General features: G+C 55.1%; 1 protein-coding gene and 1 long non-coding RNA gene across 3 annotated transcripts; one reads left to right on the top strand and one right to left on the bottom strand.

Annotated features, from left to right (window-relative positions):
- Positions 1–2,591: 2,591 nt before the first annotated feature.
- On the bottom strand, positions 2,592–6,823 carry LOC102148085 (uncharacterized). Its single transcript, XR_001378007.3, has 4 exons — positions 6,461–6,823; positions 6,002–6,203; positions 3,135–4,435; positions 2,592–3,035 (listed from the first exon to the last, which is right to left on the bottom strand). It is a non-coding gene; the product is annotated as an uncharacterized lncRNA (long non-coding RNA).
- On the top strand, positions 6,776–20,473 carry TMEM11 (transmembrane protein 11). 2 transcript variants are annotated; one of them, XM_023653696.2, is made up of 2 exons: positions 6,776–7,266; positions 19,611–20,473. In XM_023653696.2, exons 1-2 carry the CDS (start codon positions 7,205–7,207, stop codon positions 20,125–20,127), a joined length of 579 nt encoding a protein of 192 aa, XP_023509464.1. In that variant the 5' UTR covers positions 6,776–7,204; the 3' UTR covers positions 20,128–20,473. The 2 variants fall into 2 exon arrangements, with proteins under 2 accessions (XP_023509464.1, XP_005597912.1); XM_005597855.4 differs by lacking the exon at positions 6,776–7,266 and adding an exon at positions 7,535–7,944.
- Positions 20,474–21,393: the final 920 nt, after the last annotated feature.

Raw genomic sequence — 21,393 nt, 5'->3', positions numbered from 1 at the left:
TGGGGTACATGAATCTACTTGTCAACCGTAAACTTAATGAGATCGAAATACAGATCAAGTGTTCCTGATGAAAGCTCAGTGTCCTGATGGAAACGTGTCTAAGTGTGAAAGAACACAATGGGTTTTGAAGACTTAATATGGAAAAAAAAGAATTTAAAATATCTCCTTCATAAACTCTAATGTAATCAAAACGTAATCTAAATGTAATCAATCTAAACATGTAATCAAAAATTGATTACATGTTGATAGGATAATTTTTTAGATACACTGGGTTAAATAAAATACACTATTAAAACTCACCTGTCTCTTTTTACTTTTTAAAATGTGGTTACTGGAAAACTACACTGTGGGACTCTCAGAGTCCGTCTCCCCTTCATCTCGGCCCCGCAGAGGGCACCTGGCACATGGTTTACAGAAGCGAGCGAGTGCGTGGGGCGGCCAGCTTGTGATTCTCCACAGCCTGCCATCTTGGGGGACGGGGTCGGGGAGGGAGGCGAGCGAGGGGCCCAGAACTCTTTCTTGGGCTAAGGCAGATGTTTAAAGCTGGATTTCACTCTCATGGTCACTGTTTTTTAATTGAGGTGAAATCCACATCACATAAAATTAACCATTTTAAAGAGTACAATGCAGTGGCGTTTAGTACCTTCACACTGTTTCATGACCATCACCAATACCTGGTTCCAGAACATTGTCTTCATCCCCGAAAGAAACCTGGACCCATCAGTGGTCCCTCCCCACCCTCCCTGCTGCTGGCACCACTATCGACTCCCTGTCTCTGTGCGTTTCCTATTGTGGACATTTTGCACACAGGGCATCATGTGCTATTTTCCCTCTTACGTCTCGCTTGTTTCACTTGGCATCCTATTTTCCAGGTTCATCCACGTGGTTGCGTGTGTCAGGGCTTCACTCCTTCTTATGGTTCGATAATATTCCATGTGCAGTGGGCCCCATTTTGCCTCTCCTTTCATCCATGGATGGGCATTCGGGGTGTCCCGCCTTCTGGTGATAATGAACAGTGCTGCTGAAGCATGGCTGTGCACAGACCGGTGTGAACACGACGGTTGACGGTCACCTTTGTGCTCTCTGAAGAGGCCCCACCACGAGGCACTTCTGATTCTGCTTCCTGTGACAGCCGGCCTTCCCTTTCTTTTGACCCCTAGGCATCTGGTGGCCCATCCTCCTTGAGGGGGCCCATCGCTCTCTGTGTCCCGCCACCTCAGGTGCCAGGGCAGCCTTTCCCCTTCAGACCAACCCAGGGGACCCAGAGCAAGCATCCTCGCCCCAAACCAATCTTTCCCCACGACCTCCACCTCCTTGTAGGCTGGAGGTCCATGACAGTCGCCAGGGTGCGGGTGATGTGGAGGCTTGATTCATTTTGTGGCCTCTGTCCAAACTGGGAAAGTGTGTTCTGGGCTGAACTGTGTTCCCTGAAAATCCATCTGTTGAGGTGCTAAGCCCCAGTATCGCAGAATGTGACTGCATCTGGAGACGGGGGCTTTACAGAGGTGAGGAAGCTGAAATGAGGTCATGGGGTGGGTCCTAATCCACTCTCACTGGTGTCCCACAAGAAGGGATATGGACACCCCAGGGATGTGTGCGCGCAGGTGGACGACCATGCAAGGACACAGGGAGGAGGCGGCCGTCTGCACGCCAGGAGGGAGGCCTCGGAAGGAACCCGCCCTGCCAGCACCTGGTCTCAGACTTCCAGCCTCCAGACTGTGAGAAAACAAACTTCTGAGGGTGAAGCCCCCAGTCTGTGGTCGTCAGGGCAGCCTTAGCAAGCCCATGCAGTGACTGCTTCAATGCCCCGTGAATAGCCTAAACCTCCCCCTTTCCCTGGGCAGCCCCAGCCCCCGCTTGTGAAAGCAAGACACTGACAGCAGTCTCACCCACCTCACCGGCCTGTCATGAGGGCCGCACGTGCTGGAAACTGGGCTATAAAAAGGCACAACTATTATCAAACCATCTTTGCCTTCCTCATCACACTCTGGCGTGACTAACTTGGCCCAGGACCCTCCTCGTACTAAACCTGAAATTCCCAGGTCCCCTTGTGTACCCCTGCTGTGTGTTTGCCCTGACCCCTGACTTAGGGGTGGCCACGCGGCTGCTGGCAGGCAGGGTCTGGGCCCTTTCTTCCTTATCTCCAGGGCTTTTCCGGGCCTGGCGCAGAGCAGGTGTTCAGCGAGGGTGTGATGACGAGCAAGTGACACCCCTCCCACAGTCCCCACGACTGTGGACGGGGCTCCCCTACTCTTGCTGACTGCCACTGGGCCCTGACGAGGAGAACGCTAGGATGAACTGGGGGCAATCTGTGCCTTTCCCAGGCTCGTGCTGGACGACTGCAGCCATTGCTTTATCTGGCAGGTGGTGGGCATGTGCTCAGGGCTCCCCAGGAGCATCGCTCTCGCATGCTCCCAGGGCCTTTCCCGCGTCCAAGGGGGGACGTTGAGGGGCAGGATGACTGAGGCTCCCCAGGGGCACCTTGGAGGGACACTGGCTGACTGCACTTGGGCCAACGATGGGGCTTTTGGGCCACTGAGCACTGTGAGGCCAGCTTCTGTCTCAGCAAGTGGACAATGTCTGCTGCCGGATTCTAGGAAGGGTTGTTTCCACATTTTATTGCTGTGTAATGAGCCACCTCGAAATACAGTGGCATAACTCATTCTATCCTGCCATGGTGTCTGCAGGCCGGGAAGCCAGATGGGCTGCAGCAGGAGGCCTGTCTCTGCCCCTCAACGTTGGGGGCTTTGGCTGGGAGGTCATGAACGTCTTGCTGGCAAAGCTGCAGGGCAAGAGGCACTGTCCTGTGTGGTGGTGGGAGTGGGGGCAGCTCGACAGGATTCATGAGAAGCACACGTGCCCTGCCCTCTGACGCAGCGGCTCTCCTCGGGACAGGCCCGCAGCAAGTGCCGGCGCATTCCTGCAGGTCTCTGAGACAGGAGAAGCCACTGCGGGACTGGCTGACACAGCCAGGGCCTCTGAACACGGAGTGTCCCGGACCGTGTGGACGGACCAGACGTGTGCTGGCAGCGACCCTGGAAGGCACAGGTAAGAGGAAAAGAGTCAGAGCAGTGTGCACAGGACGCGCCCTGTGGGTACAAGGAATCAGTTTGTCAGTCCGTGTGTGCACGCACCTGTGTGTGATCAGCTGCAGAGGATGCAGAGCGCAGCACCATGTGGCCCAGGGCTGAGGACCAGGGAACACGAAGACAGGACAAGGGAACCTTATCTTCACTGCATATTGTTTTGTAATTTGAGTTTTATACCATGTGAATATATTACCCATTCAGAATTAAAATTCCATTTTTAAAATGCTCATTTTTGATGCTTTTAATCATAAGTTCAAACCTTTCTATAGAAATATTATACCAAAGATGTTTTCGGAGGATGTGCCTTTCCCAAACGCCTACTGTTGCTATGAAGCAGAAGAACAGGCATGACTTGTCGAGTACACATGCATTTCTGCTCCTCAGAACGGTCCTGCAGGGTGGCTGGTGTGGGAATGGTGTCTGCTGCCTTCATCCCACTTATCTTTCTAGACTCTTCTCTGCAGCCAGGGCTGGCAGCTCGTGAACTACGGTTCCCAGACCTCCAGGGCTGACTACGGTGGGAGGCACTGGCAGTGGTTCGGAAGATGGGAGGGCGGGAAAGCCAGCCCAGGCTGGGCTTCTGTGGGCACCTCAGGCCACAGTAGTGGCAGCAGCTGCATGTCAGCAGCGCCCCCAGCAAGTGCAGCTCTGGCTCCTGCTCAGGCAGCAGGAAGCACGGTTTCTGGGAAGCACTACTTCTCCTTTTGCTCCTCCGGCCTGAGGGGCCAGTCCCCACCAGGGACTGGTCTGTGGGTGTCCTTATTGCCCCCTGGCTTCTCCTGCCCTCCCAACACCTCTGCAAACAACGCCTTGTATTAGATTCCCTCTGTTTGAAATAACTAGGGTGGCTTTTTCTTTCCTAATTAGACACTGATTAATATAGGTAAAATTATCCCCATTTTACAATTAAGAAAATTGGAATTCAGAGAGAAGTGACTTAACCAAAGGGAACTCCGTCCCTGTCTTCCTCACTGTGCTCCAGCCACCCTGGTCCCGTCGCTGGAACACACATCAAGCTCACTGTACTCCAGAGTGTTCACACCTACTCCTTCTGTGCGGAACATTCTGTCCCCTGCTCTCCACACGCACGCTCTTTCTCTTCACTCAGGTCCTACGCCACGTCGCCTCTTGAAAGAGCCCTTCTCTGGCGACCCGTAATCTCCACGCGCTCTGCTGCATCACCCTGCTTACGTTCTTCTTCGTACTTAGCATTCTCTGAAGATATTTACTCACTCAGTTGTCTTCTTGCTGGACTGGAGAGCTCATGAGACCAGGGCAGCATGTGTCCCCTCAGCGCCTGGCACTGAGTGTGCGCTCAGTGATTATTTGCGCTCAGTGATCGTTTGCTGTAAGAAGGAATGAACGAGAAGGGTAGTCGGGAAAGTGGCAGATTATTCTGAGCGCCATTCAGGACCTGCCTCGCCTGCTGGCTGCCTCCAGGCCACCGGGAGCCTCCACTGCGTGGGAGCCCACAGGAAGCCCAATTTCTACCATGCAGGTTGTGCCCTCGGTGGCTGCTCAGTTGCTACATGCTGAGTAAATCACCCTGCCTATGAACCTTCCAGAAGGTGTCTGTGCACGAATAGTGATCAAGAGGCAACTTCTGGGGATCTCAGCTCCAGTGAGCAGACTGGAAGCAGATGGCCTGTTAGAAGTCAAGTGCAAGAGCTGGGGGGGATGGGAAGAGCATCCCAGGTCCACAGCATTTGAGCACTTACGCTGTGTGTGCACCAGACACGGGCCTGGGACCTGTCCTCCTAAACAACGACAACAGTTCCGGGGCTCTTCCTTAGATGCACCACAGCACAGTGTAACCCTGTAACCAGACAGCTCAGGTTCAAATCCTGCCGCTATTCCTGACTGGCATCGTGACCTTGGCAAGTCACTCAGCTCCTCTGTAACTTGGTTTCCTCATTGGAAATGAGGAACCAAAGCATGGTTTCCTCTCAAAATGAGAATGTTGATGATAACAGTATCACCTTCATAGGGTTGTTGTGAAAATCAAAAGAGTTAAATCAGGGGCCGGCCCCGTGGCCCAGTAGTCAAGTTTGCACGCTCCACTTCAGTGGCCCAGGGTTTCGCCGGTTCTGATCCTGGGCGCAGACATGGCACCCCTCGTCAGGCCATGCTGAGGTGGCATCCCACATGCCACAACCAGAAGGATCTGCAACTGGAATATACAACTATCTACTGGGAGGCTTTTGGGAGAAGAAGAAGAAAAGAAGAAGAAAAAAAGAAGACTGGCAACAGATGTTAGCTCAGGGCCAATCTTTAAAAAAAAAAAGTTAAATCACTTAAAATATTTAGAACAGAGCTTGGCATGACATACCTGTCAGTGGCCATTGGTACCTTGTATGCTAAGTTCCATACCTGTATCATCTTATGTAACCCTCCTAGCAGTCCTGGGAAGGGAGGCAGTAACATTACCCCCACATTACAAACAAGGACGCTGTGACACCGAGGTTAGAAAAGCAGTCTTGGATCCAGAGCCTGGAGCCATGCTTCAAACCCAGCTGTGCCAGAATCCCTAGGAACCCTCTTAATCACACCAGTCCAGAGAAAACAGACCTATCCATAGGCAGTGCCAGGGCAACATGGTAACATTGTAACTCTAGCATGCCTACACACTGGCGCTTGGAGGTGGGGCTGTGCGACCCCACAGAAAGAGGAGGCCCTGCCAGGGGATCAGACAGGCCCAAGGTCCAGGAGCATAGCTGCTCAGAAGGGCACTCTAGGCAAAGCATGGAACATCCGAGGACCTACAAACCCTCTGACTCTGCTAGCCTGGCAAGTTCCAGGCAGGAAAGGGGCTGTTGAAGCTGGAGAGGTAGACAACCTCCGAACCACGGAGGGCCTTCTAGATTGTGCTAAGGAGCGTGAATTGCATCTTGTAGGTAATGAGGGACACTTACAGCTCTAGTAGGATGTGAGCTGGAGGGAAATCCTAAGGACTCCTCAGCGATGAGAGCCCCTCCTGCCCTGGCTTGCCCAGTTCCACTAGACTTGGGTGCTGACAGCGGGCGCCCAGCTTCTTCCCGTCTCTGAATCTGGAGGTTTCGGCATATGAGAGCTGCTCCAGCACTCAACGTCAACTATGACGTCTAGTAACAATGTCTGCGGAAAGCAGGAGAGGGACCAGAAGTTTCAAAACTGCAAAGGATCGCCCCCGAATAGGCCCCAGGTCTGAGGGAGCAGCATCTGGGACCACTGGGCCCCGTGTGGTCCACCCTCCCTGACTCGGCAGCAGCGTCCGGGCAGAGCTTTGCCCCGCACACGCCTCCAGAGACATCGAAGGATGAGAGTGTTCCCTTCACCGCGGCCAGGACAGAGGCGGGACGAGTGCGGGGACTGGAGGGGCCTAGTGGCCCCACCTAAAACGGTCTTTTCTCTAGGGCAGAGCCTATTTCTCTCGGAGGAAGAGTCGCATGTTGCTCCTCCTCTTCCTTGCTGTCCGCCTCCTCCCTCCAACAGCTCGCCCGCCGGGGCCCCCGCGGCAGCGGCACCGCGGCTGAGTCCCTGGGGAGCTGGGGGAGTGGAGGCGAGTAGCGACCCCCTCCGAGCGGGGCCGGGCGGCGCCTCCAGCCCCCGGCGACCTCAGCGAGCACAGCGGCCGTGAAGGGCAGGTCGGGCCGCCCCGCAGAGGGCGAGGCCGAGGGGCAGCCGGGCGGGCGGGGCCGGAACGCGCTGAGCGCGGCGCCCTCGGCGGCGGGGCGGACGGCGGGACGCTCCCGCGCGGCACTCTGGGAGTTGTAGGCGCTTTCCTTTCCACACTGCTTCGGCTCCGTGCTCTCGAATTCCGAGGACGTACAAGCGGGTGGGCGCCTGTGATCCCAGGCTGTGAGCTTTGGGGATCGTAATTTCTAGAAACGTGCAGTGAACAAGACTGTTGCCGTGGCATCCTCCACTCTGCCTGGTTTGAGGACTGCATTTCCCAGGCGACCTAAGGAGGAGGGGCTTCCGGCGCGCGGTGCATTGTGGATATCGTAGTCCCGCGGGGCTCGGTCTCGGCCTCCCGGGCTGTCCGGGGCCGTGGTCCGAACTACATTTCCCTTCCGCCCGCCCTCTCTCCCGAGGCCGCCTTGGCGCGAGACATTGGCGAGCAGAGTGTCTCCAAGATGGCCGCTTGGGGAAGGAGGCGTCTTGGCCCGGGCAGCAGCGGCGGCAGCGCCCGAGAGAGGTAAGATCCAGGGCCGTGTTGCTCCTCTGAGGGCGGGCGGCTCAGGAGCCGGGAGCCGGTGGGGCCTCCGGAGGCTGCAGCGCCCTCCCTGCCGTAGCCCCCGGCTCCCCCTTCTCGCCCGCCCCCTCCGTCCGCCCGCCGGGCACGCGGGGTTCCAGCCCGGCCGATCCGGGATTGATTGGGAGCTGGCGCCGCTCGGCCTGGCCAGAGCGGCCTCCCAGAGTGCTCAGGAGAGGGGGCGACGGCGGGCCGGGCGAGGCGGGCCGCCGCCGTGCAGGGTGGGGGCCGAGGCCGGGCCGCGCGTAGAGGACCTGGCGCCCCGCGCAGGCCCCAGGGACCCGCCTGGCTGCCCGCGGGCCGAGCGGCGTGCGAAGCTTTCTGCCCGCCTGGCCCCGCGCGTGGCCGTCTCGGCCGCGGCCCCTGACGCGGCGAGGAATGGCTCCCGGGAAGGAGAAGGAAGGGGAAGCCTTCCTGGAGCGGGCTGGCCGCGGGGAGGGCAGTGCAGGCTGCACGTTTACCGGAGGGGAGCCTCAACCTTCGCCACTTGGGTCTCCCGGGCCGGGAGCCGGCCGCTTCCTCGAGGGGCGATTCTTGCGCCCCTGCCTTGGAAGTCCTTTGGAGTGACCTTCCCTAATGAATGATGTGTGGGAAGGGAGCGAGGAGCTGGTTTCTTCCAAGGTGGGTGTCGATTTGGAGAAGTGATTTCTAGAAGATGAGATTTCGTGTTTCGTATTGAATTTACAGTTTTTGCTTCTGGAAAGCGATTTCAGCTACTAGAAGCGACTAGAAGCTGTTCAGCCACCAGAAGTTTGGGAAAGGATGTGTGTTGGTGGAATCACCCGGATTAAACTGTCCTATTCTATCATGGTATAGCAGAGGGCAGGCAAGGTTTGTGTTGGCTTTTTTTGTCTTTGTGGTGAGGATTGCTAAACAGAACAGTTCTCTTTCTCTCCCTTTGTCCCGTCCTCTCTGTCTTTCTCAACTATTCTGCATTGTTCCTTTTCCTTGACTGATTCCATCACATCTTCATTGCTGTTGCCGGCCGCTGGTTTTCGCAGCCCAGAAGATTCCTGTTTGGTGGCTGCGATAGACCCCGTTAGCTTGCATTTTATTCTTGAGCCCCGAGTCATCCAACATCGTCTGTTCTGCATTTCCTCTTCCTTGGAAAAGCAGTGAATGGCAAGCAGATATTTTTGTTTTTCCATCTCCCACCTGATATTTCTTAGATTGGGCAATAGAAGGAAGTTAAAGAAGTGACCTCGATGCTTTCCAGACGGCCTTAAAAACTAGCAAACATTTTCAAGATCTTTAATGCAAACAATCCTTTAGTAATAGGAAATGACCTGTTTGGAAAACTGAGTATGAGAGAGAAAGGCATTCTTCCTTACTGGATAGAAGCAACGGAAAGGCCCCGTGGAGAGGTCCAGGCATCATACAGGGCGATGCCAGCAAAAGTGAAGCTGTTACTGATCTAAGAAATTAGATATTGGGGATTTTTTCTCTCCTTGGTTCAAGATGAGCGTTAATTCAAAACAGAGTTTGCCAGTCAGCTCATAGGCAGAATGCAGTCCTTGACCGTTGACCCTCACTTTTTAAGAAAATTTAAATTAGTTGCCGATGCTTATAAATGGAAAGATTTCACATAAAACTCTCCTCCGAAAGCTGAGCAGGGCTGCCTTTTTGGTCAGGACATGTGCTCTTCATCGTTCCTCACCGGGCAGCTTGACTTGCTGCCACCCAGTCTCCTTTGGGGCGCAGGTGGCAGCCTTTGGCCTGGAACTGAAGGTGCTGCTCACACATGCAGATGTTGTGTGTCAGCCAGGAATGGGGCATCTGGTTTTGTGGTTTGGGTGGCGCCGTCTCTTCTCCTTCCAGATAATGTGGGGTGGCCAGGGGTACCCCTGTTTTTGCCTTTGCCGTGGGGCCCTGGCTGGGCTCTGCTGGAGGAGTCGCGTGTCTGAGCCCAATTTCCCTAAGGTTCTCCCACACTGAGCAGAGGATCAGAACATAACCCACTGCTGGCCAGCTAGCTAACTTCTGGGCACACCTCCACTCCTGCTCAGCGGGTGGGGACTGTTCGACTGGGGCAGGCCGGATTAATTGATTGCTCAGCACTGTAGACCCTGAGGCCTGAGTATATTATTGGCTCTTATGACTGAAGTAGGCTGTTTGTGTGTCTCTTAAATGACTTTGTTCCCTGTCACATTTGTGCTGACTCCAGTCTCAGCTCCACGTTGTGACACCACTTTCCTGAGGTGCTTTATGCTGAAGCTGAAGGAAACATTGTCTGGTTCGGGGTGGGCCTGAGCAGAGCGATGCTTTGGGCAGACTTTCCAGATTTGCCAGCGGCTGCAAACTGCGAACCGTGCCTTGTATTTAAAGGCCCTGCCTGGTGCCAGTTGTCCACAAGAATTAGTGTCATCAGCTGTGTGTTAATGATGGTCTAGTTTAGAATACACAGTGTGTGGATTCTTGCTTTACCCAGTTCTCGAGTCTAGAGCTGTGTTAATTCAGTAGCCACTAGTGACATGTAACAATTAAATGTAAATTAATTAAAACTAAGTAAAATGAAAAATTCAGCTCCTCAGTCACATTAGCCACATTTGAAGTGCTCAGCAGCCACACGTGGCTTGTGGCTTGTGGCTACCATAGTGGATAGCCCTGATGTAGAGCATATCCACCAGTGCAGAAAGTTCTGTTGATAGGGCAGCGCCGGTCTAGGCCAGAATAGGAGAGGGGTGGGAAAGTACAGTGGTGGCTGCTTGAGTGTTGATTTTTCGCTACTGCATTAAATCTAGAGAATCAACAGTGTGTGTAACGGAGAACATCAGACTCTGAGCTGTAACCTGAATTCTTGTCCAAAATTCAGCACACGGGCAGTGAGCACACAAAACAGATTGCCCCTTGTCCCACTGGCATCTTTGAGACACACTTGCCCACCTAAGAAGGCGCAGTGCAGGTACCTGTGTGTTTTGCCACTTGGGTGCCAGCATGGACCAGCTCACAGACGGTCCTGCCTGTCCCATTGGGCCGCTTGTCTTCACTCCCTCAGGACCCCTGAGCATCCCTGAGTTCTCCTTGATTGGTGCACTGTGAGTATAGCCACGTGCTCTGAGCTCCTGCCTGTGTCACCATGTGAAGATTACTTGATCTGATGCTGACCGTGCTGTGGGACAGCAGCACTGTTGAAGGCCTGGAGCGTTTCGAGGGCTGGGTACACTGGACCGAATACTCAGGGTTTAGGGTGAAGTCAGTTTTTGTGGCTTGCCCCTCCTCTGACTTGTGCAGCCAGTTTTCAGGCAGCCAGTTCTGTGAGATGCTTCCACATCTTTCTGTGCCATGCTTTATTCCCCAGACCTTGGTCCTCCTCTTTGACAGCTTTGCTTTAATCTGTGGATTGGACTAGCAGGGTCTTGGATGGCCCGTGGAGGGTTTAGTTTGCAGTCCAGCTGAACAGATGGACCGCAAGCCATCTGGGCAGGTGGCTCACATTTCTGGGGTGACATTCCCCTTGTTCTGATCTGATCCTTTCCATTTAGAGCTGGGGACCCTTAGGGGCTGGGTATTTTATTTCTCTCGAAAGATTCCCATTCTGGCTCTTGTGGGTATTGGAAATCCTTCTTTTCTCCGGGTCGGGATGAGCCACGCAGGGACAGCATCTTCACCCGTCTCTAGGTGTGCAGCCCTCAGGATTGTGGGTCCCGCTCAGCTGGCTGCCAGAAGGTCGAGTCGCACTTGGCTGGGCCACACACTCCAGTCCTGGAAGTTGGGTACTGTGGGTTAGATCTGCTGGGCTTCATCCTTTTGGGTGTGAGTTTCTGTTTTCCTGGCCTCACTGAGCAGTCTGGATTCCAGCTGCAGTGACTTGGGCCTCAGCGCTTCAGTCCTTTAGGCCACATTCCATTTCAGGCCTAACTTTTTGAAGAAGGAGGGGATGATATTGTGTCCAGGGAGGTGAGGAGGAGGCTGAGGCCAAGCCTGAGTTGGACTTCTCAGGCCTGGTGGACACCAGGTCTGGGTGTATGTGTGTGTGAGTGTGTGTATGTGCACACGCATGCTCTTCTGAGTGAGGGCAGTGGGAGGAGGTGGGAAGTACTCCACAGAGCGAGCACACACAGGGACCTCCCAGCTGCCACTTTGTTCTGTCCCTGGTGCCAGCAGCAACTGCATGGGCCACCGAATTCTTAGGAAAGCCAATAATCCCCTAGTAGTCATAACAGTTCTTCAGCTCAAGGCTGTCCAGTAGGACTTTCTGCCGTGACACAAATGTTCCGTATCTGCACTGCCCGTTAGGGTAGCCATTAGCCACACGTGGTTGTCGTGCATGAGGAATGCAGCTTGTGTGTCTGAGGAGCTGAATTTGTTATTTCACTTAATTTTAATTAATTTAGATTTAAACAGCCACATGGCCTTGGAGTGGGGTGGCACTTTGCTGCTGTCATTTTGGCTTGCACGGTGGCCCCACCCAGTGAGCGACTGAGAGGGAACTTGAGTCCAGGCCTCTTGGCTCCCACACTTGGGGCGCTGTGTTCTTGCTCCCAAAGCAGAGCTGCCCCGTCACCAGAGTGCAGAAGAGGGGCATGCCGTCCTGCGCAGGCTGTCTCTGAAGCAGGTGAGCATGGCAGGGCCCTGTGGAAGTTCCTTGGCCTGTGTGGAACCCTCCCCATTATTCGGGGCAACATACCTGTCCCTTTCCATCCTGACTGGCCTAGAATGTTACTGCTTTCTTTGGCTCCTGAGGAAGCAATTTTTCATTAGCCAAAAGTGGGTTTCCTCTGCCTGGGGCTGGAACTGGAGTCCACCCCTCACCTGTCCCAGGCGGTCAGGGACCACACGCTCTTCAGGCGGGAAGCAGCCTGACATAGGGGCCTAGTTTAATTTTTCAGCCACCAGTTTTCTTAATTATTGTAACTGTTTTTCTTCTCCTGTCACTCTTCAAACATACTTGCAGTAATCCCTGTTGGGAACCTGTCACATTCAGGGCCCGTGCTGGGGATCCTGTGATGAAAACGCAGTCTGTCTTCAAGGAGCTCGGGATCCATGTCCTTCTGTATTTTGGACGGGAGCTCTCGGCTCAGTCCTGCCCGTGAGCCCAGCGCCCGCTCCCGGGAGTGGGCCCAAAGCACCTGCTTCCTCTACAGTCGGATTTGATCTTCTGGTTGTAGCATGACCAGAAGACAATGGCAGCTGGGGCAGTGCTTGCTTCAGTGAAACAGGGCAATGGAACTCTCCTCCTGGCCCTCACGGGCAGGCCTGCAGGGGTGTCAGAGCAGAGGACCCCTCAGCGCCGAGAAGCCGCCTGTGCCCAGACTCGGCTTCAGTGGCGGCTCGTTCCCCGTGAGCGTGGGCTTCTCTGCCAGCCCCAAGAAGCTGCTGGAGCTGGAAGTGGGCTGCCTCCTGCTCCCCTTGGCTGCGGAGGGCGCATGGCTGGCTGGTCTCTTCACCCCAAAGAATACAGGGCTGTTGAACAAGATTTTTGTTTTTAAGAAAAAGCTTATAATTAATTTTCCCACTACAAAAGAAGCACGTGTTTATTTTTATTTTTTTTGGAAAATACAGAAAAACGTGAAGAAAACTAAAATTTAAAAGTCACCTGTTAGGCCGCCATCCAAAGAAAACTATTGTTGACCCTTTTTCCTGTATAGCACCCTTTGATACTTCCCCCCAGATATTTTGTCTTGGACTTTTAAAAATTATATGTTCAACACATCAAAAGTGTGTTTCTAACATGTGAAAAGTCACAAACTTGCTACTAGACGGAAACCATGCTGAATGAAAGAAGCCCGTTACAAAGACCGCACGCTCTCTGATGGCGCCTGGATGAAGTGCTCAGACGAGGCGCGTCCGTGGAGGCGCGTCCGTGGATCGGCGGCTGCCAGGGGCTGGGGAGGGTTGGGGAGAATGGGGAGTGACGGGGTTTCTTTTCCGGGTGATGAAAATGTTCTAAAGTTGATTGTGGTGTTGGCTGTACAACTCCGTGAAGATGCTGAGCCACTGAATTGTACACTCTAGTGGGTGAATTGTATGGTATGTGAATTTGATCTTAATAAAGCTGTTATTTAAAGAAGTACAAATCCGGGCCGGCCCTGTGGCCGAGTGGTTGAGTTTGTGTGCCCCACTTCGGTGGCCTGGGGTTCGCAGGCACAGATCCTGGGTGCGGACCTACACACCACTCAGCAAATCACGCTGAGGCGGCGTCCCACATGGAAGAACCAGAATGACCTACAACGAGGGTACACAGCTAGTCTGGGGAGAAAAAAAAAAGAGGAAGATTGGCAACAGCTGTTAGCTCAGGGACACACTTCCTCATCAAAAAGCATAAACAAAAAAAGTTAAAAAGTATAAATCAAAACCACAATGAGAGACCACCTCACCCCCATCAGGATGGCTACTTTTTTTTTTGAGGAATATATCATTGTTGTAGGTCATTCTGGTTCTTTGTGGGACATCGCCACAGCAAGGCTTGCTGAGTGGTGTGTAGGTCCGCGCCCAGGATCTGTGCCTGCGAACCCCAGGCCACCGAAGAGGGGCACGCAAACTTAGCCACTCGGCCACAGGGCCGGCCCCAGGATGGCTACTATTAAAAACAAACAAAGCAGGAAATAACAAGTGTTGGCAAGGCCGTGGAGAAATTGGCAGCCTCACGCCCTGCTGGCGGGGACGTAAAATGGTGCAGCTGCTGTGGAAGACAGTGTGGCGATCCCTCACAAAAGTAAGAATAGCATTACCATATGATCCAACAATTCCACTTCTAGGTACACAGCCAAAGGAAATAAAAGCAGAGACTCAAACCGGTATCTGCACACCCATGGCAGGATTATTCACAACAGCTAGAAGGTAGAGACAACTGGAGTGTCCATTCACGGATGAACAGACAAAGAAAATGCATGTGGTCTGTCCACTCAGTGGAATGGTCAGCCTTAAAAAGGAAGGGAACGCTGACACACGCTCCAACGTGGATGAACCTTGAGGACATCACGCTGAGTGAAACAGCCAGACACAAAAGACAGACACCGTATGATTCACTTATGATTTACCTAAAGTTGTCAAATCCATAGACAGAGAGTAGAATAGTGGGGGTGGAGTGGGGAGGGAATTGTTGTTTAATGGGTACAGAGTTTTAGTTTTGCAAAATGAAAAAGTCCTGGAGATTGGTTACACGGTGTTGTGAATGTGCTTGACACTGCTGTACTGTCACTTAAAAATGGTTGATAGTAAATTTTATGTGTATTTTACCATAATTAAAAAAATAATAATAATAAACCTGTGTGCTCACCGCTCAGCTTAAGAAGTCGAAAACTAGCGCTCCCCTGGCCCACGCGGCCCTCCTGCAGGCAGAGGGCACCTGTCATTCCGTGCTTCTCTTCACAGTTGCCAGTGCCCCATCCCTAAACAGTGCCTCCTTTAGCCCCGGGCACCAGGCGTCGGCTGTACCTGAACATGAGCGACTCCATCCTCACTCTCGTGGAGAACATCACGATTTCTCTCTTCTCTTGTCAATAATCTTTTGCTCTCACCAAACAGTGCTGCTCTGAACATTCTTGTGCCGCTCTGAATTTTGGGGAGGTGTCCCCAGACTTTGGGGATCCCACGTTTGAGGCTACTTCTGTAATCCCAGGTTCCTTTGAGACTGGCTTCGAGATGGTGTGGAGACCCATGGGGCCGGAGTGTAGGCAGGCTGCCGGCTGCACACACAGGGGGCCCAGATCTGGGGGAAACGGACTTTGTCCTGTCTATTCCTCATGGCCACCTTTCCACTGAATGCCTGCGTTCCCAGGGGATTCCTCTGATGACTGCTCCTCAGGAAAGAGAGGGGAGACAAGGGTCTCAGGCCGACTGGTGGGAGGCAGGTTCAAGAGCCCCAGTCGCAAGTGGCCATGACCCTGAGGCAGCGTCTGAGCGGCCACTAAAGCTCAGACATGCTGCCGCCCTGCCCCCCAGGCTGGTTCAGGGCCCACAGGCACAGCGGTCTCTGTGTGGGCACACGGTGTGGAGAATGACCCTGGTCCGTAAGGACCACAGAACGTGCCCAATTCTGAAGGTTCCAAAGGGGCCCCCTTTCTTTCCAGAGCCATTCCGTTCCTCTCCCCGGTGACAGGCACAGCTCTCAGGGATTTGTGTACCCACCCGGAAATGCCCTGTGCACGTGAAGTAAACATGCGCTAATACAGTGCCCCGTGAACACTGCTCCATACTCGCCTCGTCGCTTTACTTCTTGGAGACTTCTCCGTCATCAGTGTGCTCGCCCGCTCTCCCCCTCTCCCGCGCATGCTCTCCCTCTCTCTCTTTTTAACACAAACTCTTTTTATTATGCTCTCTTATGGGTCATTTCATACCTGCAACGCAAAGCAAAAATACAGCCCCTTAGGAAGCCCAGGGCTCACAAGATTCCAACTGGCTATTCCTTACTCTTGTTCTTAAATCTGCTTTTGTGTACCAGGGTTCAAGTTCGGGGCTGGCTGGTGATACTCTGAAATGGTTCAAGGCAACCTTCTACCTGGGTTCTTTCCTTAGTTGGATTCCATTTGACCTAGAAAGAAAAAGCATGCCACACACAGTGGGTGCTGGCGTAGCCGAGCAGTGGCGGACGCGGCTGTCCTGTGAGGACTCAGCCAGCAGGCTTGTGAAGTAACAGTTTGTCAGCCGTGAAGAGCTGAATCCGGTGGGCTGGGCAGCCTGTAAAGCCTAGTTTGCAGAGGCAGGTGGCGCCCCAGCTGCTGCAGCCAGGGGTGGAAGGTGGGTGCTGACTGCTGGCTGGGGTGGCCTCTGACAAAGGGGGCCCCTCCTCCTCGTGTGTCTGTGTTGAACCTTGGCGTCTGCTTCCTGTCCATCAGGTGGAATCCTGGAGATCACTTCTCCAGACTTCAGACCTCGCCCTTTCCCCGTGGGAACTGCGAATCCCTCTCCTGAGTTGGGTGTAGTGGGTTTGGCTTTGAGAGCAGAACTGGTGAGTCTTAGGGCAGTGACTATGACTTCACCTGTGAAGTGCCTGCAGTGCGGCGTCTGCTCTTTTGTTTTCACCCTGTGGCTAGCTGGCTGCTGGTGATGGATCGGCGTGGGGTAACCTGTGCCGTAAGGCCTGGAGGCGCATGGAAGCTGCGGCAGGCCTTGGCAGGCCCGGGGTGCCTGCGCTGGGCGAGCCCCGTGTCTGCACACACTCAGAGCTGTGGTGTGGTGAATGGCTCCCGGCGTCCATTTGCCATCACTTCTGTGCTGTCAGGGCTGACTGTGCACCTGAGAACAGCAGTGAGATGGGAGCCCGGAGGGTACTGGCCTTTCTCTCACTTCCAGGCTCCATGGGCCCCATGGACACTCCCACTAATCTGTGTTAACAAATGATGGCAGCTCACCGAGCCCACTCCGCCTGAGGAGTTGGAGCGAGCCCGCCCCCGGATGGGCTGGGAAAAGGCGGGCCTGGGGGCTTTGGCTTCCGGCTGGGCTTGCAGAGGCATGGGCAGCAGGGAGCTGGGAGGGCTTGGTTGACAGAGGGTGGGGCTTCAACTAGCATTTTCTCACCACATTTGGGATGGCTAGTCTGCCGCGCAGAGAAGGGCACTGCGCGAAGGTAGATTTGGGCTTTGGCAAGAACATTCTGTAATCCAGCTGTGACACCCACGTTTACTTTGAACGTAAACGTGGGCCAGAAAGTGTGCCTCGGACGCTGACAGCGAGGCGGCGTCCGACCTCGCCTTGACAGTCAGCAGGACACAAAGCTGCCCTGGGAGCGCCTCCTCTTCAGGCCTCCCCCTTCCCCTCTTTTCTCTCCCCTCTTGTCTCTTGCCTGACAAACTGGAGAACACAGCAGTTCTCTGGGCCAGGAATGCCCCTCCCCGCCCACACACTGGGCGACAAGCAGCCTTAGCAGTGACTGTCATCCTCCTGCGACTCGCCCGGCGAGGGAGCCCCTGCCTCTAGGTCCGCGTGTTCGCCAGCGGGGCCTTGGCAGTGCCGAGCCTGCGAGGAGCCGCTGATGCCACCTCCCTCTGAGTGAAAACCCCATGGGGGAGCCCCACAGAGGCCCTTGGGTGGCAAGCCAGACTTTCCTCATTTCATCAACTTGCGGTGGATTCCTACAGAAAGAGTCGCTAACCCATGCTGGAAAGACGGCCCTGGCCACACTGCACTGTCGCGAGCTGCTTTGGCAGCATCCTCCGGTCAGGGGGCTTCTTGTCCAACCCCCAGGGAATGACTTCTCGCCAGTGCGCCTGGTTAATTAGGGCCTGTGGTTTCACCGGGAGGCCTCCCTGAGCGCGGCTTCATCCTGGTTCCCCTTTTTCAGGGGCAGAGCTCCCTCTGCCGAGTCCCAGCCAGTGCCTTTGTTAAGTGCCCCCGTGCTCCTCCCCTGCGCTGGGGCACAGTCAGCCCTCTACCTAGGACTTTTCACTTCCGATTTGACCACAGGAGAGCATTAACCAGGCATTTATCCCATTAGAGGGAAAGCCTGCCTCCTAGATTGGCTTATTTGTTTGCTAAAAGTAGCTTTTATGGCCCCGAGTCCCGCCTGAGAGGAGGGCCTGGAAGGAGTGCTCGCTGGTCTGGCTCTCCGATCACCTGTCCGTTTCCCTTGACGTTTGCCTGACAGTCCAGTCCCCACCACCCTCAACAGGGCACTGTTTTCATCTGTGCAGGAGGGCTGGGACCACCCTCATGCTGGGCGTAGGCGTTTTGGGGGGGACCTTGTTGAAAAGCCTTTGCTGGCCCCTAGTGTGCACGGTCCCTGCCCAGGAGGCTCGGAGCCAGCGCCCAGTGGCTTTACACTCAGCAGCCGCTTGGTGGCCATGCCGGCTCCGCCAGGCCCCTGGGCCTTGTGTCTGTGAGCATGCAGGGCTCAGGCGGGTGCGCCATGCTCAGCTGTGTGTGCCCAGTGCGCCGCTCCAGAGCCCTGGCTGGAGGGCTGTGGACTCGGGCGGGGGAGAGGTGATCACGAGGAGCCAGATGTGAGTCCCGGGGCCTCGCCTCCTGTGTGACAGTCTGACCGCTGGAGCCTAGGGTTTGCTGAAGGGGCGAGGCTGCTTTTCACTGAGGCGTGTGAGCAAAGATGGCTCTGCGCAGCCTGGTAATAATAATACAAGTTAAAACACCTGGCCCAAGCCTCCAGAGCCGTGTCCAGCAGTGTCCTTTCAGGCTGGATAAAGAAGGCTTCTTATCAGATGAACAGAAGACACAAAGCAAGGGGAGGCGGCACATGCTGGGCGGCAGTGTAGACACTCCACCAGCCCTGGGCAGGCTGGGACCCCCCGGCCAAGACGACGGGGCCTCTGCAGGGCTGTATGTAGGTCTGCCCATTGCAGGGGTGGGAAGTTCCCCCTGGAGAGGCCTCCAACTGAGAATCCTACAATGGCCTAAACTGCCCCCTTGGCCTGTGGTCACTGCCAGGTGGAGCCGGGTTGCTGTCCGGGCGCGATGCAGTGCCAGGCCTTCCAGAAGGCCGTGACTTGTCCTCCGCTAGCACAGGTCCCAGCAGCCCTCCCTGGGCCAACTCAGCCTCTTGAACTGGGTCTTCGTGAACATTGCTTCCTACGTGTGTGAGCAGCGTTTCCTGGGCCAGCAGGGGCAGCATGGGTGAGAACATTGGGCCTCATGTGACCCCCCCCCCCGCCCAGTGATTTCAGTCACTGCTGTTCCTGGGGCCCTGTCTTTGCTCACCCAATCAGAGGGCTGCGTTTTCTGAGCAGTGAGCCAGGTTCCTGGGGCTGCCGGCCTGGGAAGGGCCTTGGGGGCTGTGGGCAGCGTGTCCTCCCTTGAGGACCAGAGGAGTTTGTCCTCAGTCCCCCAAGGCGAAGGTGACCCCACTTGCCTTCTGTTCTGCAGGCCAAGGAGGACTACTTGTGAACTGTGCCAAGGGCACGGTGTTTGGCGTTATCTGTCTCGGGTCTGTTTCCCTCGAAGGATCCTCCTGCAGTTGCCCTGATGACCCCAGGGCAGAGCTCATCCTGCCCACCTCAGGCTTCGTTCCGTCCGTGCTCATGTGACTCGGGGCGGAAATCATTTTCTCAGGGCTCCTCTGCTGATGCACAGATCTGTCAGTCCATGCTCTAGGCTAACGGCCAGGCCCGGGGCCTGTTGTAAGTTGTCATCTTCTTAGAGGTTGGGTCCTCCTTTTCTGTGTCTTTTTATATTTCACTATTTTATTCTTTCAGAAAAAATAAATTCCTTACTGATTATCATGTACACAGAGTCTAAGGGAGATAAAAACATGAGTGAGGCATGCCCACAGGAGCTCAGGCCCTCTGCAGCCTGAGGCCCAGCCTTGCCCTCAGGGCCCTTCCCGTGCGCGCCCGGAAAGACGCAGCAGGTGCTTCTCAGCCTAACCATCTCCTCTCTCTCCCGCCCTCCGCCGCCAGGGTGAGTGTGTCAGCCACAGACTGCTACATCGTGCACGAGATCTACAATGGGGAGAGCGCCCAGGACCAGTTTGAGTACGAGCTGGAGCAGGCCTTGGAGGCGCAGTACAAGTACATCGTCATCGAGCCCACCCGCATTGGCGACGAGACCGCCCGCTGGATCACCGTGGGCAACTGCCTGCACAAGACCACCGTGCTGGCAGGCACTGCCTGCCTCTTCACGCCATTGGCCCTGCCCCTGGATTACTCCCACTACATCTCCCTGCCTGCCGGCGTGCTGAGCCTGGCCTGCTGCACCCTCTACGGGATCTCCTGGCAGTTCGATCCCTGCTGCAAGTACCAAGTGGAGTACGACGCCTACAAACTGTCCCGCCTGCCCCTGCACACACTCACCTCCTCCACCCCGGTGGTGCTGGTCCGGAAGGACGACTTGCACAGAAAGAGACTGCACAACACGATAGCCCTCGCCGCCCTGGTGTACTGTGTAAAGAAGATTTACGAGCTCTACGCCGTATGACTGCCGCCAGCGGGGAGCCGCAGACCAGCCACGAGAGACCGGAGGGCTCCGACGCCGCGGCCCCAGCCTTGCTCGGAGGCAGCAGACCTGGGAAGGTGTTTGGTTTCATATTTGTTATTTTAAATACTACCACAGATCAGTGTACCGAGGGTTTCAGCTCATTACACTAGGACGCGGGTGTCTGTCACCCCCGGGGCCTGAGGCTGTGGGAGTCTGCCTGGGCGGCGGGGTGTTGATGGGAGCCACGCAGAGGGGTGTGAACGCGCTCGGGGGTTAAGTGTATTGTTTAACTGTACCATTCAGAGCCAAGCAGAAGCTGTCGACTATTAAAATGACGAGAATTTCAGTGGCAGGTGTGTCCTCTTTCCCTCACTGTGCCTACAGCGCTGCTGCACGCTCTGCTCTGGGGGCCGCGTGCAGTGGAAGGAAAGGCACGCTCCCTGCCCCTTGCTGCAGCCTGATGTCACCACTTGCAGCAAGAACAGGCCTTTGAACAGTGGTCCTGGGGCCAGACCCCTCCCAGAGCAGTCTCACGTCTCCCCTGGGCCCTGTTTGCAAGGCCAGCACTGCTCAGAACTGTTCAGGGTCACGTAAGGATTGGGAAGGAGACCCAGGGGCCAGTGCATCTCCATTTGGGTTCACGTGAGGACATGGGGTCTAGGACCTCTTGTCTAGAAATTCTGATGTAGGAAGACACAGAGACTAATGTCTGTATTTTTCTGAAAGCGCTGAAGCTGTTCGTGATGTGGACTGAGCTCAGCCCACTGCCCGAGCCAAGGGGAGGGCCGAGAGCAGCCTCCGCGGCCGCACTCCAGCCTGGCGCGCCTGCACCTCTCCCACACCAAAGGGCACACTGTGCACTGTCTCTCACATTCCTTTTAAGGCTCTGGATAAATGGGAAATTAAGGCTCTGGATAAATGGGAAATTAACCCCTCCACAAAGAGGCCAGGCCCCCCTAACTGCAGCCTTCCTGAGACCTCTGCCCTCGGTCGTCCCTGAAGAGCTACACAGCACGGCCGTCTGAAAGGCCCGTCTTTAAGAGACAGCCAGATTGATTTCTCTCCTAGTTTTAAAGGATGCACCAGGAAGAAGTGACACCAGGGAGTGCCGAAGGGGTGTGAGAAGGCATCAGAGGACTCAAGGGGGTGGCTGGACCAATTTTTATAGGGGGAGATCCAGAGCTTTTAAGATCTCAGAAGGGACCCATGGCCCACAAAGAGTCTGACAGAGTTTAATTCCAAGGGCGCTAGAGATCACTCGGTGAG

This window comes from Equus caballus, chromosome 11 (assembly GCF_041296265.1).
Source record: "Equus caballus isolate H_3958 breed thoroughbred chromosome 11, TB-T2T, whole genome shotgun sequence".
In the NCBI taxonomy this organism is placed as follows: domain Eukaryota; kingdom Metazoa; phylum Chordata; class Mammalia; order Perissodactyla; family Equidae; genus Equus; species Equus caballus.
The sequence above is the reverse complement of the archived record's forward strand: the minus strand, read 5'-3'. Positions and strand labels throughout refer to the sequence as shown.

Bases quoted from the DNA above. Each gene is read 5' to 3' on its own strand.
- TMEM11 (XM_023653696.2), top strand. From the start codon at position 7,205: ATGGCCGCTTGGGGAAGGAGGCGTCTTGGCCCGGGCAGCAGCGGCGGC. The intron at 7,267-19,610 runs GTAAGATCCAGG...CTCCGCCGCCAG, and splicing joins GGCGGCAGCGCCCGAGAGAG to GGTGAGTGTGTCAGCCACAG.